The 18981-nt window shown below is 43.6% G+C and overlaps 1 protein-coding gene across 1 annotated transcript in view; it reads right to left on the reverse strand.

Moving 5' to 3' along the window:
- Positions 1–18981, reverse strand: part of ADAMTS6 (ADAM metallopeptidase with thrombospondin type 1 motif 6) — a 1391222-nt gene that overhangs the window by 1155827 nt on the left and 216414 nt on the right. The window contains exons 2-3 of the mRNA XM_069222749.1: positions 13565–13934; positions 12421–12785 (exon numbers count right to left, since the gene is read on the reverse strand). Coding sequence (XP_069078850.1) covers positions 12421–12785; positions 13565–13661 — 462 coding nt within the window. The 5' untranslated portion in view covers positions 13662–13934. The remainder of the gene's footprint in view (positions 1–12420; positions 12786–13564; positions 13935–18981) is intronic.

Genomic DNA, 18981 nt, shown 5'->3' on the forward strand with positions numbered 1-18981 from the left:
AAGGGGGCTTAAACTTTTAGACCTTAGGAGGTGACATTTGACTTAGTTGTTGCCAAATTCATAGATACATTTCAAAAGTAAAATACATGCAGGAGCTTCAAACCTTCACAAATAAGGTGTGGAAAAAAACACCAGCAAAGCAGTGCGTATGTAGGTGGATGTCATTACTTCAGTGGTGGATGGAATCATGACTGCATTCACTTGCCACCACCAGGGAGTGTGTGGAAAAGTTGTTGCTGGGAAATAGTTTCAGGATTCAGTGTGGTACTTGGAGGCTATTCATGAAGTGAGAAATCCACAGGAACAATTATCCATAAGACAACTTCACAGAGTGTAAACAAAACACACACAGGTTAATCAAGAACATGAGGGACTAATAACAGAACATAATAATTGTATGCACCAAGTAAGCACATATACATTCCGACAGGAAACCTAAGCATAGGTTTGTATGAAATTGGTTATACTTAGAGTATAACCGTGAACAATTAAAATTCTAACAAATGTGCTTCTGCTGCAACAGCTAACTTGAAAAAGATAATCCTTGAAAAATATGGCAGCTATGTCCACCTGATATCAAGAATGATTTACAAAAGAAATTTTCTAGTAGATTAATACAATATTTTGTGGATTGCAAAACAATCAGTTGTGACGAACAGCCTCATAGAAAAAGGTGTTTTGAGATTTCCACTGTACCACTAGTAGATTTTGTGATAGCAAAAAAGATATTCTGAGAAATGTCTGTGGAGGCCTTCTTACTGGTTATAGTGATCAAAAAATTGTACAGGAAGTGCGAAGGGTGTAGCAGAATATTGATCAGCTGCAGTATGGCACTGGATGCTTCCAAATAAGACTGCTGCTGTTATATGGTATTAGCATAATGTGATACACCACTTTTGACATAGAAATGTTGGTTTTCAAAGTGCAGCGGGAACAGCAGCAAGTTTACCAATAGACCTGTTCAAGAACAATTCACTTTTACATGGCATAACTGTGTGACCAATCATTTTGCTGTTCTATTAATCTAACTTTATCTAACGTGGTTCACTTGCTTTATTCCCTGCCCCTTCAATTTGAGTGTCTACGAATATACCCATCACATATCAAATTCCCTCTGAACAACCATCAATATGTTCAAAATACCACCTTGCCACCTACCACTAACACCGCATCCAATTTCAATAGCAATTATCAAAAGAAGAAATTTCAAATATAGTAAAAATGATACAATCAATCTATCTGCAGTAAGAGGAGCAGAGGTCGACAGAGGGTTAAGAATGTGCCCGATAACATCCCCTTCACTCCACACCAGCCCTCAACCACATTTCCTACAATCCCCTTCACCACAGATCAAATTCTTCATCTATCCCAGGGAACCGTGAAGCTAGTCTTCAGTAAATGTGAGTGACAATCAGAAAAATACCCTTCAGTAGTAGGTGGAAAACAAACCACTTCTTCTATAAGTGCCTGTGTGAACCAGATCACACATAACATAGAATACCATAAAAATAAACAATGAGCAACAGTTAGCCAATCTAATTAAATATGAAAAGATGAAAATATATCAACTGTAAAGAAAGCCTAAAATGTCAATAAAAAGCAGAATACTTTAAAAGCATCCAGTAGTGAATCTCAGTGCCTTACAATAGCTTAAAGCAGGGAACATGACAATTCATGGACACTATTGCCAATGGCGAGGTATCGCTGTATGTTGAATGTTTTTCTGGTTAGCAAAATGAATAAGGATGCTGAGCAGTAGTAAGGACTGGACTTAAGTATATTCCAAGAAGGTCAATGGCGTGCCTTGAAACTGCAGAAATGGTGTCACATGCATTGATCCAGCAACATAAATGCAGCTACATTCCTTTCTAGTGAAACTACTCTTGCTCTGTCTTCCAATCTTCTCTCCTCTGCTCTCATATGCTTGCCTCTTTAGAGTTACTGATAAGACACTATGGGGGTCATTCCGACCCGCGGGAATGCGGGAGCACCGCCAACAGGCTGGCGGTGCCCCGCAGGGCATTCTGACCGCGGCGGTTTGGCCGCGGTCAGACCAGGAAAACCGGCGGTCTCCCGCCGGTTTTCCGCTGCCCTGGGAATCCCCCATGGCGGCGCAGCTTGTGGGGGATTCCGACCCCCTCACCGCCATCCTGTTCCTGGCGGTTCCGACCGCCAGGAGCAGGATGGCGGTGAGGGGTGTCGTGGGGCCCCTGGGGGCCCCTGCAGTGCCCATGTCAATGGCATGGGCACTGCAGGGGCCCCCGTAAGAGGGCCCCACTTTGAATTCCAGTGTCTGCTTTGCAGACACTGGAATTCGCGACGGGTGCCACTGCACCCGTCGCACATCCTCCACTCCGCCGGCTCCATTCGGAGCCGGCTTCCTCGTGGGGAGGGGTTTCCCGCTGGGCTGGCGGGCGGCCTTCTGGCAGTCGCCCGCCAGCCCAGCGGGAAAGCCAGAATGGCCTCCGCGGTCTTTCGACCGCGGAGCGGCCATATGGCGGCTCCCTCCAGGCGGGCGGCTCCCGCCGCCCGCCGGGGTCAGAATGACCCCCTATAACAGTTATCCTCTTAGCTTGCCAATCATACATTCCCCTTCTACTTCTACCAGTGAGTGTTGTCTAATACTTGGTCCCGAGTTCCATCCCTTCCTCCTGAAATGCTACCTCTCTTGGTGAAATAATCTGCTTTAGTTTCTCACATCATCTTTCTCCATACATCACCCCAATGGCTCAATCCCCACCCTTAAGGCCATCATTCAGTGTAAAATAATTTACTGTCATATGACACTGAATGGGTTTCCAGTTATTAATGCTGAACTCCCATAAGAGAGGCATCTTTTATTTCAATGCCTCAACTGTCCTCTCCCATCCCTTTTCCGCATAAGTCATCATACTCTAACATCCAACAAGGAATTTAAGGGGACCATTCTATCCCACAAAGGGGCTATATTATTTAATCTCATCCACAGTGACAGCCGCCACATCGCTGTTACTGATTATCAGGCCTAATCGTCATGACCTGCCCTAACACAGGGTCAAGCCCCTGATCATGACATTGATAATGAACAGACTGGACCATATATACAGATTTATTTCGTGTCTGTACCATACACATATCTAGGCCTTCATGTTTTCAGTTTCTATTTGTTGAGAATTCCAGTGGGAGTTTTTCAGTGTTTTCAAAACGTGGACAGAGTGCCTTTCCAGAGCTGTTAAGAATGTGGCTTTTAATTTCTTTGTTGGTTCATTCCTATAGCAGATTCTTCCTATCTTCTTTCTTGACCATATATCCCTTCTCTGCACCTTTCCCTTGAATTCACTCTTCCAAGTAACTTCTCATTATTTCCCTTACATCTCTGCCTATCTTGTTTCCTAGCACTAAACCTTTCTCTCGCAGTCCAGTTCACCAGTGCACCCCATGTCCCGGATGAGCATATATGCTGACATATTTCACATCATTAAGATTTGACTGCAGCAGATAAAAGGCTAACAGCAAGCATTTACCACAGCTTCCTGCTCCTCTGTTTTTTTTTTAAAAAACTAACGGAATAAAGATTTTCTATTTGGGAACATGTCATATATATTGTGGGGTGCTGGTGCTCTGTTATTGCAAGATAGTGCCACGCTGTCTGTTCTTTGTCTCACTATACCAGGAAAGTACTGGGCTAATAAATGTGGTATTCTGTGTCAATTCCTGCTCTACATGATCCTAGAGGTCGAAGTCTGCTGAGACAATAATGGGCACACTGTTAGCTTCAGGGTCCTTTGTGATAGAAAACACTTCCACTTCATAATGAAGCACCTAAAGAAACTACATGACCTTTAGGATGTCTTCTGCTGTTTGCCTATGCAGTTCATACCATGAATTAAGTTTATTTTACATTATCAAGCTATACTTATGGCATTTTGTGCTTATTTAAAAGTCAGTATAGTTATCTATAAAAATTTATTTTTTTCACACATGTGGACCTTTGTTTATTTGAAAGCAGTGAGGGGACTGTGTTTTTTCCAGCGTTCACTGTTCTAGTGCATGCTCAGTCTTGGTGAAAAGTACAAGAACAGCTCTACAAATTCAATAAATAAGTTTCCGTAATTTGTACAGGTGATTTGAAAGTGTCCAGTCTGGTTAGATCATCATGGCTTACAGATTTCATTTTGACATGGAATGATAATTGAACTTGGTGATATGGAGCACTATCATTAACACGTGCTACTTCAGTATGCAGGGTCAGAACTGGTCCAGGCAAACCTTTTTCCATAAATTGTGCTATCTGCAGCACATATTTGAAAACCCAGAGCTACTATTGTCTCTATATAATTCTGATTTGGAGTGACTGCAGCTCATACACTAGCTTGTAGATTTTCTGTGTTAGCGAATATGCTGTAGGTAGCACATTTTCAGCAAAGCCAGAGCATAAGCTGAAGTTGTTAATGATATGGACCTCGTCCTTTTGTATAAGGAGATACAGCTCCTGAAGGCATGCTTTTTAAACCATCACCATTTAAAACGAAGAACAGGAGCACTGGATAGATGACATTGATTCTAGAGGTGTCCATATACACAGTGATATTTGTTGCCAGAGTCTTGATACCCGAACTTTCAGAAAGCAACGCTTACTGCCATTGTCAGTAAAGGAGTGGGAGGGGTGAAACTTTGCTTGCATTTACTGAGACTCTAGTCAGAATTCAGCTGCAAAAGTGATAGTCACTTCACAGCAACATAAAGTGAATAGTGAGCTTAAGCTATATGAGATAAACCATGCTTCCAAATAGGAGTGGAAGAAGGCACCAGGGACCCTATCCCTGGAGCCATAAGTATTAAAAAGGGGACAGGGGCTGCGCGCCCCCTCACTTCCCGAGTCTAAAAAGGCCCCTTGGACCCCATCCCCCCATGTCTGAGTAATAAATGAAGGGAGGGGGGATATGGCCCCCCTTCCCTCAGCTTTTAAAGGCCCTGGGGACCCCATCCCCCAGGGCCGGCTCAGTGACCTGCGGGACACAGTAGTTTCCGAACCCACACTACAGCGGGCAGGGACACATATTTGTACCTGTCTGGTGATAGCCTTTTGAATCTCCTGCCAAAGGAGAGCAAATATGGCAGGCTGATCCTAGCCAACAGGAGATTTAAAAATGCTCTCATTGTCTAGGAGAAAACTTGTGTCTCTTACCCTATCCCTTAATATATTTGTTTTTGATGCAGGGATGGGATCCCCAGGGTCCAAATGCACACGTATGATAATAAAATATTACTTTATGTTAAAGAGAAATGCTAGAAATTTACTGAAAAAGACAAAGGTTAAATTAACGTTATAGTTAGGTGACATGTTCGGTGGCAACATAAGTTTTTAAACACTAAAAAAACACCAAAATTCACCAGTAATTGTTATCTCAAGTAATTATAACTCGTGCCCTAAGGTAACTTTAACTCGCATCCTCACCATGCACTGCTACTTACCCAATCTTACCCATATCTTTATGACATCATTGATAATATCACTGCAACATTTGCAATGAAATTATTGATTAGAAAACTGTGCACAAATGCATGAGTTATCTTAGGTACCTTAGGGTATGTGCTATAGTTATTTGAGATAACTATAACGGGTGAATTTCAGTTGTGTTTTGAGTTTAAAATGTTACATAGTTACTAAACATTTCACCTACCTATAACGTTACTTTATTCTTGCTTTGGTTCAATAAAAATATATATGTGTGTGTGTGTTTGTGTATATATATATATATATATATATATATATATATATATATATGTATATATATATAGTTTTTTAAACCTACCTTTAGTAAACTTACCTTGCATGGTAAATGATGCATGCCAAAGGGGTATATCAGAAGTAAAGCGTGGTAAACGATGCGGGGAAAGGCATGCGTGGTAAGTCTATGCGTTGTATTGCCATATTACTGCAGAGACTCCTAAGGAAAATGATACTTACCCAGTAAGCATCTGTTCCTGGCATGTAATACTGTAGATGTACACGCTATGCATAATCTTACCATCTAGTGTTGGGCCTGGATGTGTGCAAGTTGTTTTTCTTTGATGAAAGTCTTTTGAATCAAGAGGTACTTGACGACTACTCTTGCTGGTAATGCAGATGGTAATCAAGTCCATTGTTAGATTGGTTTCCCACACAGCAGGTGAGGATGGATAGGGAAAGAGAAGCATTGTATAGAGAGATACCCATGCAAAGAAAGAGGAAATTGAAATGAAACTGCAACAGTCACAGGTGTCCACGGAGGACCATGGGCATTACATGCCAGAAACAGATGCTTACAGGTTAAGTAACATTTTCTATCTGAGGCACGTGTGGCTGTAGATACACGTGCTGTGCATAGAACGTAAAGTAGTCTTCCCAAAAAAGTGGTGGCTAGCCTGTGGAAGTTGCAGTGGTTTGAAAAAGTGAACATAAAACTGCCTGGCAAACATTGGCTTGTTGGCAGACTAACACATCTACACAGCAATGCTTTGTAAAACTAAGTGGTGTGGCCCATGTATCTGCTTTACAGATGTCACCTATAGGAATGTTCCCAAGGAAGGCCATAGAGGCCCCCTTTCTCCAAATGGAGCAGGCTCTAAGAGAAATGGACAGGAGCCTTTTAGCTTTAGCATAGCATGTTTGGATGCATTTAACAATCCAACTTGCAATGTCTGATTTAGATATGGCTTTCCCTTTGTGGGGTTTGGAGAAAGCAACAGAAAACTGTTATGTTTTCCTAAAGGATTTAGTTCTACCAATATAATACAAGAGGGCTTGTTTAACATCTAAGGTATGAAGAACCCTTTCTGCAAATGAGTTAGGTTGAGGGGAAAAAAACAGGCAGTTCAATGGATTGATTGAGGTGGAACTGTGAGACCACCTTTTGGAAAAACTTGAGGGTGTTGCATAGGACAACCCTATCTCTGTGCATATAGAAGAAAGGTTCTTCCAAGGTTAATGCCTGAAGCTCACTGACACACCTGAGTGAAGTGATGGTGACAAGAAATGCTACCTTTCAAGACAGAAACTGGATGAGGCAGAAGGGGAGGGGTTCAAACGGAGGTCCCAATAGTCTTGTGAATGCAATGTTAAGGTTCCATGTCAGGCTGGCGGGACTCAAGGAGAAATTACTCTTTTAAGACCCTACGTGAAGGCTTTAATTACAGGAATTCTGAAGATGGAATATGTTGCCTGTTCTGAAGGTAGGCAGCTATAGCTGCTAGCTGCTTTAGTCTTATGGAAGTCAAAGGTAAACCACAAGTGAAGTAAGTAGCAGCCAATTTCTTGTACTTTGACTGCTAAAGGGTCAATATGTTTGGAACGACAATAGCAGACAAATCTCTTCCACTTGGCAGCAGAACCGGCACAAGTAGTAGGCCTGTGTGCCTCCTTAAAATGTTTATGCATTCGGGTAGAAGATTAAGGGACCCGAATTCTAGGACTTCAGGAGCCAGATTGCAAGATTGAGAGACATGGAATCCGGGAGCCTGATTTCTCTATGTTTCTGCATGAGAAGGTATGGCCTGTTGATGACTCTCTCGTGTGTAACCAGTGAGAGTTTGAGGAGGGTGGTGAACCAAAGGCTTGCATGCCCAGGAAGGGAGCCACCAGGATGAGGATGAGAGATATCTGCCGAAGCCTCCAAACCACAAATGGAAGCAGTGAGAGAGGAGGAAAAGCATAAGCAAATATCCCTGATCAACTCATCCATAGTGCATGGCCCTTAGACTATCAGGGTGGGAACCTGGAGTAAAAGTCTGGGCATTTAGCATTTTCTGCCGTGACAAAGAGGTCTATCTCTGGTAGTCCACATTGCTGGAAGTACTGGAGAAGGACTTGTGGGTGGAGTTCCCACAAGTGGACTTGCTGTCCACTTCTGGCAAGTATTTAATTAACAGATGAATCTTGTGTCAGAGGGCCTACCTCCAGGTGCTCTGGGCTAAGTGAGAAAGCCAAGGGGATCTGGTGCATCTTTGCTTCTGAAGATAATACGTGGCTGTCATGTTGTCTATTTTTAAAAGGACTACCTTGCCAATCAGGTAAGGAGGGAAAGCTTTTAAGGCAAGGTGAAAAGTTAGGAGGCCCAGGTAATTTATGTAGAGACACCAGTGACTGGGTTTGCCTTGGACAGTCAGGTTGTATAAGTGTGCTCCCCATCCAGTAACGGTGGCGTTCATCTGCAGAACTGGGTGAGAAAGGGCCATCCCTGCAACAAGTCGCTGGTGTTCCATCACTGCAGAGAGCAACAAGTTTGACGTGCAACCAACACTAAATTGTCCCACTGACACTTTGCTTGAGACCACTAGTGCGCTAAGCACCCCTGCAATGGATGCCTGTGTAATCTAGCAAGAAGAACTATGGAGATAGAGGAGGTCATCATGCTGAGGAGGCGCATAACTGTCCTGACTGTGACTTGGTGATTTGGATGAAAAAGAGGGATGAGTGTCTGAAAAGACTGTGTACTGGCAGCATTTGGGAAGGCCATACCCACTTCCATTTTGGCCCAGATAAGGTTGGATCTGGAGGGGTTGGAGGTGGGATTTTGAGACGTGATAGAAAAACTTAATTCATGAAGTAGGTTGATGGTGACCTGAGAGTGTTTGTGCCATTTTTGATGAGTGATGCACTTGAAGAGCCAGTCCTCCAGATAGGGGAAGACATGGATACTCTATCTGTGCAGATGTGCGGCCACCACTGCAAGGCACTTGGTGAACACCCTGGGTGCGTGGTGACTCCCAAGGGGAGCACCTGTAATTGGTAATGCCCTCCACAGACAACAAATTTGAGATATCAGCGATGTGCTGTATAGACTGAAATATGGAAACAGGCGTCATTGAGGTCGAGTGCGGCCATGAAGTCGCCTTGTTGTAGTAGCTGGATGACATCCTGAAGAGTAACCATGTGAAAGTGCATTGGTTTCGAGGCCTCAGATCTAAAATTAGTCTGAGGGACCAGTCCTTTTTAGAGAAGAGGAATTATAGCAAGTAAACTCCTGTGTCCTGCTGGTGATAAGGGACGGGGTCTATGGCTCCTTTGTGAAGGAATGTTTGGACCTCTTCCCTGAGTAGTCTTTGGTGTTGTAGGGAGAGCTTGTGTTTGTGAAGCGGAATGTTGGGAGGTGTGGAACTGAGCTCCAGATAATAAGCATGTTGGATAATATCTAATAGCTACTGGTCGGAGGCGACGTTCCACCAGAGTGGGGGGGAGAACCTTTGGATAGGACCACCGACAGGTGTTATATGGTCGGGGGAAGGAATAAGGCTTAGTGGTGGCAGCAGCTCCTCTGAGGGAGGACTAGTGTGCATATGGCTGTTAGTACTAGGTAGAGGTCTCACGGGAGGTGGTCCTGGAACCTTCACACTGGGACATGTGGCGAAAGAAGCCACATGGGGTAGGTGTTTGAAGCGCCCCCTTAGCTTTAGCAGTTTCCATGTCCTTCTTTATCTTTTCTAACAACAGATAAAAGTGTGGTCCAAACAAATGTTGTGCATTGAAGAGCAGGATAAGCACCTTTTGCTGGACTACAGAGCCATGCATGCCTGCACAGAAAGACACTGGAGTTGACCCGTCCTTGCAGCACTGTCCGCAGCATCTAATGCACAGCGAATGGTGGTGTTTCCTGTGCTCCTCTGGCAAGTGTTGGAGGAGTTCCTCCTTTTCACCCCAACGAGCACAGTCATAACTAGAGTGGTTGACTGATTGCGGAGCTATCCTCTTACCTGCAGCATCTATATTTTTACTCTCTTTATCTGGTTGAGGGGTATCACAAGTACTCTGAGAGTTAGCCCTTTTACATGCATTAGTGACAGGCAGACTGGAAGCTGGCATCGAATGTAGAGGGACAGGTGGGGATGCTTTATATTTTTTGTCCACCCTGTGTGTAATTACTCTAGAACAGACAGGATCGTAAAAGATGTCTGGGGTGTGAAAGAGCATGCCTTTTAGTATGGGGAGGTATTGTGCGGAGTGGTGGGTGTAAGAGAGGGTCTCAAAAAGGAAATCCTCCTTCAAAGGCTCAGTATGGAGGTCCACCTTGTGAAACATGGCAGCCCTACCAATATGTCTTTTGTAGGAGGTGGAATTAACTGGAGGGGAGGGATGGACAGGGTAGAAGTCAGGATCTGTGTCCCCTCATGGGTCAGCATCATATGTGTCCATGGATCCCCCTGTGGAGGAGTGTCGAAAAAAGTAGCCCCTCCCCCTGTCTCCCCAGCTCTGAATGAGGAGTCCCCTGGGGTGTATAAGGCAAAGGGTTGCCTGGAACAGTGGTGGGGAGGATGAATGTGGTGAAGCTGGAGGAGGAAGTGGTGGAAGAGTGATAGGAAAGGGCTTTTAGCTTTGTCCACTTTCTTGTGCTGCTTCGGTGGAGGTGGCATGTCCAAAGCTTCTTCGAAGGAGAGTTGCCATTTGGATGGTTGAGCAGCAGGTCCAGGAGGGCGGGTGAGAATCCAGCCTGTGTGAGGATGTATCATGAGATGTTTCTGCCGGGAGTAAATTTTTTCCTGACGTTTATGAAGAATCGGTTCGACAGTCCCTGAACCATGACCAAATTTGCTAGTTGATGCCGATGATCTAGGTTCCAACGCCAATTTTGACTTTCACACTGAGGTTGTCGGTTCTGATGGTCAGCTCAGCTCCAAGGTGGGAGCGGCTGGCACTGAATATGTCAGTCTCTATGAATTCTTCGGGCCGAGCTGGAGCATGGAATTACATCCGAGGATGGTGGTTGGGCCCGAGGTCGACGGAGAGAAGCCTGGTCGAAGCAAAAATCGTCGACCCGAAAAGGAGGGAAAATAGAAACATGATTGAGAACAATACTGACGGATGGAAGGAACATGTGTAAATGGAAACAGTGCACCACAACGGTGTCAAACCAGAACACAGTTCTGAAACTGATGACGGCAAGAAAACAATCTAACAATAGAGTTGATGACCATGCATACTCCCAGCAAGAGTAGGAATTACAGTATCACGTGATTCGAAAGACTTTCTTTGAAGAAAAGAAACTTGCACACATCCGGACCCAACACTAGATGGCAGGATTATGCACAGCATGTGTATCTACAGCCACATATGCCTTGAACATAAAGGTTTCTGAAAATGTTTAATTAACTGGTAGAGTGACTCATTGCTTTCAGCATTCATATATGCACACATATAGGTAGAAAGCAGATCACAAACCACAAAAGTAATGCCATGAAGAATGGATCTTGCTCTAGGACTCACAGAATCCAAGATCTTGTCTGGCCACAGAAAAGGAGTGAAAAGCTATTTGTGATGGTTACCTATTATAGTTTATCTTTTTTATGGTCATTTTTCAAGTAACTATGTACTTTGATTTGTGACAGAATGTGATGGAATGGCCAGTGCTCAGTTTGTAATTTGAATGAGTGCTGGTGCCCAAAGTTCTGCTCAGACACTCGCAGCTGGTTCTTTCAAACATCGGCGCACCGAATACCAAAGCTGCGAAGTCTTGAATCAACCTCATGGCTCTTTCATCCACTATTTGACACACCCTGTCCTTTTATCTCACTCATACAGGTTCCTGCTTTCTCCCTTTGTGATGGTCTCAAGTCTTTCTCTTTCTACTTCTTTCCCCTTTCTGTGTTTTTCTGTCTCTAGCTCGCGGTCAATGTCTGATGAGGAAATATAAGTGCCGGTCCCCAAATATGAGTGCCGGTGGGGCACCTCCCTCCACCAACAGCTCAAATTAATTACTGGTGATACCTTATACTGACATGCCAGATTCTTGATAGTGATGCTGTTCAGTTGAAATATAAAGTAGCTTGCAAGTAGAGGCACATTTTGTAATGTGTATTTACTAGAAATGAGGAAGGGCATGTCAACGGACAGAGAAAGAAAGAGAAGAGGTGAGGATTTTGGCATCTTTTGGATATATGCATTTCATCAGATAACATAGAGTTTATACAACCCTGTAACTCAACCACCTTTGGTATGTGTAATATTTTGTAATACTGTGTGATTGAAGTACTTACTTAAAATAATAGCACTGGGAAGGGCAATACTTTATTGTGTCTGTTGCTCCACTGTTGACTGCTGAGCTCTTGCCTCTCACACTAACTCCTTCAGAAGCCTGAGGCTTCTGGTCCTCGCTACCCTTAGAACTAAGAGTGGAAAGGGCTGTACCTCCTAACACCAATGGCAAACAACCTCAACTACAACAGTTGGGGGCGAGTAGCCACTGTCAGCTCTGCTGAACCATCTCCCATATAAAAAACACTATGGCAATGATGACTTGATTACCGGAGATGAATATCAGATATTAGAAGGGGGTTTATTATGCCGTAGAATGCCATCCTGCTAGCACTGTCAATGCTGTCTAGACATAGCTCTGAAATGACTACTGCTCCTCTGCACCGCACATTAAGTTGCCAGATTAGATTAAACAATTAAATTAGTTTTCTTACCAAACCATTGCAGTTGCTTAGTGCCACGTAGGTTGTGCTGTTTTGATCCTGCAAGCTTCCTGTGTAGTGACAGTTGTCTATGAAGTTGTGCTTCCACTCTGGCCCATCTTTCCCCCAGTACTCCACTGTAAACTGTTTAGAAACTAATTCCGTGTTCAAAGTCAAGTTTAAATGAAAGTGCTCGCCATATGCAGAAAGTTTGAAAAATAATTTAGATCCTGCCTGTTCATGATCATTAGGCTCTGTGCTCCTCCTTCTCCTTGAGCGTTTGTCACTTTTCACAGTAAAGCTTAGGAAGGCTCCATCTTGATCTACCCTGATGGGAACAGTCAGCTGGTAGTGTTCAAGGTAATACAGGAACTCCTCTTCGTAATCACAAAGTATATCCAGTCCAGGAGGTGAGTATACAAGAAAAGAAAATACAAAAGGACATAAAAGTAGTAGGACATACAAGACCAGCATATGGCCAGTTCATCACTCTTTATAATGAATTCAATGATAAGCAAAACAACTTAAATGCAAAGCTGTATAATGCAAAATGATTTGGGCAATCATAGTCTTTGGTCCAGAACAAAATTATGTCAGCATGCTGCTTTTAAAAAAAATGTCTCTGTGCCAACAAGCACTTAATTATAGACTACTCAACCCAAGGTCCTAACCTCCAAGGGCCAAAGCTAGCCAAAGTAGAAAGCTAGGAAAGTCATGATCATCTTTTGGCAAAGACACCAAAAAATTGATTAGCCTACCAACTATAACAACTGTAATCAGAGCTCGTCTGTGAAGTACTTGCCGACTGTTTAGATAAAGACCATATGTAAAACGTATTAGCCCACAGATATTGCAAATGAGCATGCAAGTAGGTAATAACTACATTATCTTCAGTTTTTTACAAGATGATATATCTGGTGCTGATTAATCTATGGATAAAGATTACGTGTATTTGGGAAGTAAATGATATTCAGACATAGGGTCTTATTTAACAAAAAGTTGCAGTAGGAGACAATTTAGCTTGGCTAGACTCTACACTTGTTTTACTGTCAACTTTGATGTCAACGCACAGTCTCACCACAGTTAGTCATGTTTGAAATAAGTGAATCATATTTTTGAGTGCCTTGGCAGGTATACAATAACAGTGGACCCCTACCTTGAGAACTATACGAAAGCCTGTTGTCACTGTGAAATTCCGATAAAGCCATGATTAGGCTGAAACTCCAGGTCAACGTCATCCACAAAATTTCCATAATTTAGAAAAAAAGAAAAAAGGTCTCTGGAGGGGGCTACCTGTATATTATGGAATTAACGCCACTCCAGAATCGCACCATACCAAGTCCGTTTATTCAATTCTCCATCAAAACAGGTTAATATATATTGGATTCTTTAACAGGTATTCCTCTTGTCCAACAAAGGGCTCTTCCATCTCTGTTTGGATCATTTTCTTCACCCCCAATCAGCAACTACATTTGTATGAACTCTTCATAATCCAGATGGTTACTTGACTTGGGCTGTTTATTTAACTGAAACAAATAAAAGAGGAAGTTACCTAAACATCACTGATTGAGTAATATGACTGCTAAATTATAATAAAGATAAAAAAACAAGGATAAACGTTTTTTTTCTTCTTAGAAAATAGTATTTAGCCTCAGAACTTAATGGCTCTGTGTTTACAAGTGGAAATAGACAGGATGAAATAAAAGAACTGCCAAAACGTGTTCTTAATTAAAAGCATTTACTTCTGCATTACACACTGACTTAAAGGTGTGTTCTCTTTTTCATATAGAAAAACATGGAAATTACTTAAAGATAGGGGAAGCAATGTGAAATTACCAGAATGACAGCTTGTTAGAATAGATTTCTAAACAGATAATGAGGGCAGTAATTTTTGATGAGTGATGTAGGAGTTTATAAAAAAAGGGACCAATTCTCAAGCCACTTATAAATCTACATACATCCTTACGTGAACACCTACATCTAGTGTAGAATTATTCATTGTTTTTAAAATGACAAAGGAATCCAAAAGTACTGCATGAATTGTTTTGCAACTTCCATTGACAACCAGCCAAAAGCATTTTCACATAAGTAAATGCAAGATCTGTAGCACAACTGAACCCAGCCTCCGCCCCAACATCGCTGTGGCCGTCCCAGCAGGATATAAAATTGCACACCAGGACCGCTTCCACAAGTCCGGTGAAGTCTCGCTATCATCTACAAAGACGCCCTCAAATGTACAACCACAACAGACCTGGACACCCCTTTCATGGAGCACATACACTGCAACCAAATAAAAGTACCACCATAAAGGGAATCCTAGTTTACAGACCACCCAGTCCACAAGTCAACTTCTGCAACCTCATCTCAAACTTCATTGCCTCCCCCCCCATCAACTTCAAGAAATTCCTTCATTTTGGCCTCTTCAACTTGCACCCGGAAGACTTCGCCTACCACTGCTCCTCTGACCTCCTCAACAGTCTACACAACATAAGACTTTCCCATAAACAATACAGGACACACTTTAGACACAATCCTTGCCTCGGGCAACTGCATCAACTATAGCTACACCTCACCACTCACATGGATTGACTACTACATTATCCATTCCACTATCTAAATGTCACAAGCCAAAGCACCCACCAACATCAGAAATGGAGCAGAATAACAGAAACAGACTTGCGCTACACTCTTGAAACAAACCTACCAAACACCACCAATATCATCAACTTCAACCAATGGATCTTTAACTGCGCTGATGCTCTTGCACCTATAAACAACTCTCACCAACACTGCAGAACCAACAACAGGGCCTCCTGGTACACAGAAGAACTCCGGGTCTCCAGAAAAATACTGCAAACACTTGGAAAGGAAGTGAAGTACCAACCACAATGCCAGATCAACCCGCATGGCTGCCCTCAGGTACTACCACCACATCATGAGAGTTACCAAGTCAAGTGTCCTCAAGAATAGAATCAAAGCCTGTTCTCACAGCAGCAAATAAATATTTGCCATCATCAAGGAATCCAACACCAAAGACACCTCAACCAACTCAATCACCTCCTCCTAGGAACTCTGCAACGACCTTTCAGGTTACTTCAATAACAAAATCGAGAAGATCTACAATAATTTTGAAAAACAACCAAAACCAGAGGACATCATCAGCACCTACCACTCGGATTGACATCAAACCAATTGAACACTCACCGAGGAAGACACCACCTCAATCATGAACACCGTCTACTCCGGAGACCCCACAGACCCATGTCCACACCATATCTACAGACGAACCCGAGATCAGCAAATTCTTCAACCACATCATCAACTCCTCCATTGATTCTGCAACTTTCCCAGAGGAGTGGAACCATGCTTGCCATAACTGCTGACCTCAATGAACTAAGGGCCAGATGTAGCAAAAAAACAAATAGCGAGTTGCAATTTGCAAGTCCTTCTGACTCGCAAATTGCAACTCGCTATTTGGTATGCAGAACGGTGTCTCAGACACCGTCTGCGAGTCGGTATGGGCACTCGCAAACATGGAGGCCTGCTGTAGTCAGCAGACCTCCATGTTCGTGACTGCTTATAAATAAAGCAGTTTTTTTTTTTAAGTGTAGCCCGTTTTCCTTAAAGGAAAACGAGCTGCACTTAAAAACAAATCCGAAACCTTTAGTTTCGGTATTTTTTCATGGCAGGTAGTGGTCCCTTGGACCACTACCTGCCCTGAAAAAATAATTTGTGGTCCATCCACAAAGGGGAAGGGGTCCCATGTGGACCCCTTCCAATTTGCGAGTGAGTTACCATCCACTTCAAGTGGATGGTAACTGCGACACCATTTGCGACCGCATATGCGGTCGCAAATGGTATTGCATACCACTGCGAATCGCAAATAGGAAGGGAACACCCCTTCCTATTTGCGATTCGGAAATGCATTTTGCGAGTCGGTCCCGACTCGCAAAATGCATTTCTGCATTGGAAACTCACATTTGCGAGTCGCAAACGGAATTTTTTGCCGTTTGCGAGTCGCAAAGAGTTTCCGACATCTGGCCCTAAGCAACTTCCATTCCACCTCCCTACTACCTTAAGAAGCAAAGTTGATGAGAAAGCAATCAACCAGCAACCCACCAACCAACTTGATTTTCTCAGTCACTCCCAATCCAACTTTCATAGCAATCACTGTAGGGAGAGAGCACTTATCGCTGCCACAGATAAGACCTGCACCCTTTTAGACCGAGAAGAAACTACCGGACCTCTCAGCAGCATTCAACACCAAGTCACACTACCAACTCATCAAAAGATTACAAGGTACATATATCCAAGGCCCAGCCCTCGAATGGATATGGTCCTTACTCACAAAGATAACACAGCAAGTCAGACTCACACGCTACACATCGGAGCCCAACAGCCTATTCTGCGGAGTTACCCAAAGACCATCCCTCAGACCCACCCTGTTTAACATTTATATGACACCTCTTGTGTACGTCATCAGATCCCACGGTGTCTCCTTCATCTCCTTCGCCGATGACACCCAGCTCATCCTCTGTGAGTCAGACAAATCCCTCACAACCAGATCCAACTTCACCAAATGCATGATCCATGTAGCAGAATGGATGAGAACTAACTGCCTAAAACTCAACACGAATAAGACAGAAGTACTGATCTTCTGGAACAAGAATTTCCCTGGCACTCCACCTGGTGGCCACCAGAGCTCAGTCCAACTCAATTGCCCACCAACCACACACATGACCTTAGGATCATATTACATGACAAACTCAGCATGGCCACACAGGTGAACACAGTTAGCTCATCCTGCTTCAACATGCTATGCATCCTCAAAAAAATCTTCAGATGGATTACCAAGAGCACCAGACATACCATAAGCTCTAATCACCAGCACACCTGACTATGGCAACGCACTCTATGCCGGAATCCCTAACAACCTCCACCACCATCATCAAACCATCCTGAATGCCACTCCCAGACTCATCCTGGACTTCCCTCGGCACACAGACATCATGCCTCACCTCTCCGCTGAGTGCAGATACACAAAAACTGCCAATTCAAATTCCTAGCACATGCATACAAGGCACTGCACAACATTGGACCAGCACACATCAACTGCTGCCTCTAATTCCACCAGACACCCACACTCTCCCTCTCTCTGGCACACACATGCCGCATCCACAAAAGCGGAGTGGGAGGCCTAGCTTTCTCATAACTCACACCCAAAATATTAAATGACCTTCCTCTACAATAATGGGCCTCATCCTGGCTTCTGGACTTCCAGAAGAAGCTGAAGACCAGGCTCTTCAACCAAGACCCTGCAGATGACCTGCACACGTGCTCCAGCACCTGGATACCCCTCAGGCGATAAGATCACACTTTACAAATCCTCATAATAGAACATAACAACTGAACTTTAAAACGTTTTTCTCATCTGTTTAGGGGGAAAATATGTTTCCCATAGAAATACACTCATACTTATTTTGTGGGTGTTCCCATCTCTCAGGATTAGGGCTTGGGACAGAAACACTACCCGTCCTGCTCTGGAAGGCTTGAGGAGATAAAGGGCAGGGTCAGTGGAAATTTAGAAGATTGGAAATACTAAACTGCTAACTGCAGACCCCTGCACTACTCACTTCTGGGGTCTGAGGTACGTTAAAGATCATTGGTGGTAAAGCCCTACACAGGATCTACGAGGACTTGTGAGCCTGTCGTTAGTTGCCTTGGTGCTTCACATACGCTTTACATCCATACTTCGTTCCCTCAGCTTTGCTGTTTTCCTCCTACTCAGTTCCCTCAGTCTAAACAGTTCCTTTCCTCTTATTAGTCCATTCTTTGGTTGGGTCAGTTTATTTTTTTCTCCTAATTTATTCCTCACACAACATTCAAATAGCTCTAGTTATGACATACACGTATGAAAAAGATGTGCTCCAGGGCAGTATAGGAAAAGTGCAGACAACAGTGAGAACTTTGTTGGGCTTTTAGTAAAGGGTTTCACTGTCAGTTACGGGCTGGATGGCTCTGGTCAAATGGTGCAGCTGTCCTGGCAGCTGTACTTCTCTGCGAACATTCCACTGTAATTCAACCACCATTTTTTTCATTAGCTCTCCTCACTGTTGATGGAATTAGTATGATGGGAAACAGAAGAAGGATGACACTAAACACCCTATATCGTGCTGTCGACAGGAGTGGGGGCTAGAGTCCCTGATTTTGAAACGGTTTATCTGACAGCACAGCTCCAGAGTGTGATAGGATGGGTTAGCCCAAGAAACTTATTCAAGCTTACATATATATATATGTCGGGTATGGATTGGTGTGTTGGCAGTAGCGTCCAGGGGCAGTGAGATACTTTCCAGTTTGATTCATGTTTGTTAGAGGCACATCGCTGTTAAGACCTGTGAGCTTACTGCTTGTATACTTGTTTAGTGGCATTCCTAAGTACTGCATTATACATTACCAATTTTTTCCGGTCATTCGACTGGGTCAACTCCACAGATTCCATCAACAACTGTCGGTGAGGTACCGCCGCCTGAGAGAATCATCGAGGTTCCAAAGGAGAATCTCAGGCATGAGAGC

This window comes from Pleurodeles waltl, chromosome 1_1 (genome assembly GCF_031143425.1).
Source record: "Pleurodeles waltl isolate 20211129_DDA chromosome 1_1, aPleWal1.hap1.20221129, whole genome shotgun sequence".
Taxonomy (NCBI): Eukaryota; Metazoa; Chordata; class Amphibia; order Caudata; family Salamandridae; genus Pleurodeles; species Pleurodeles waltl.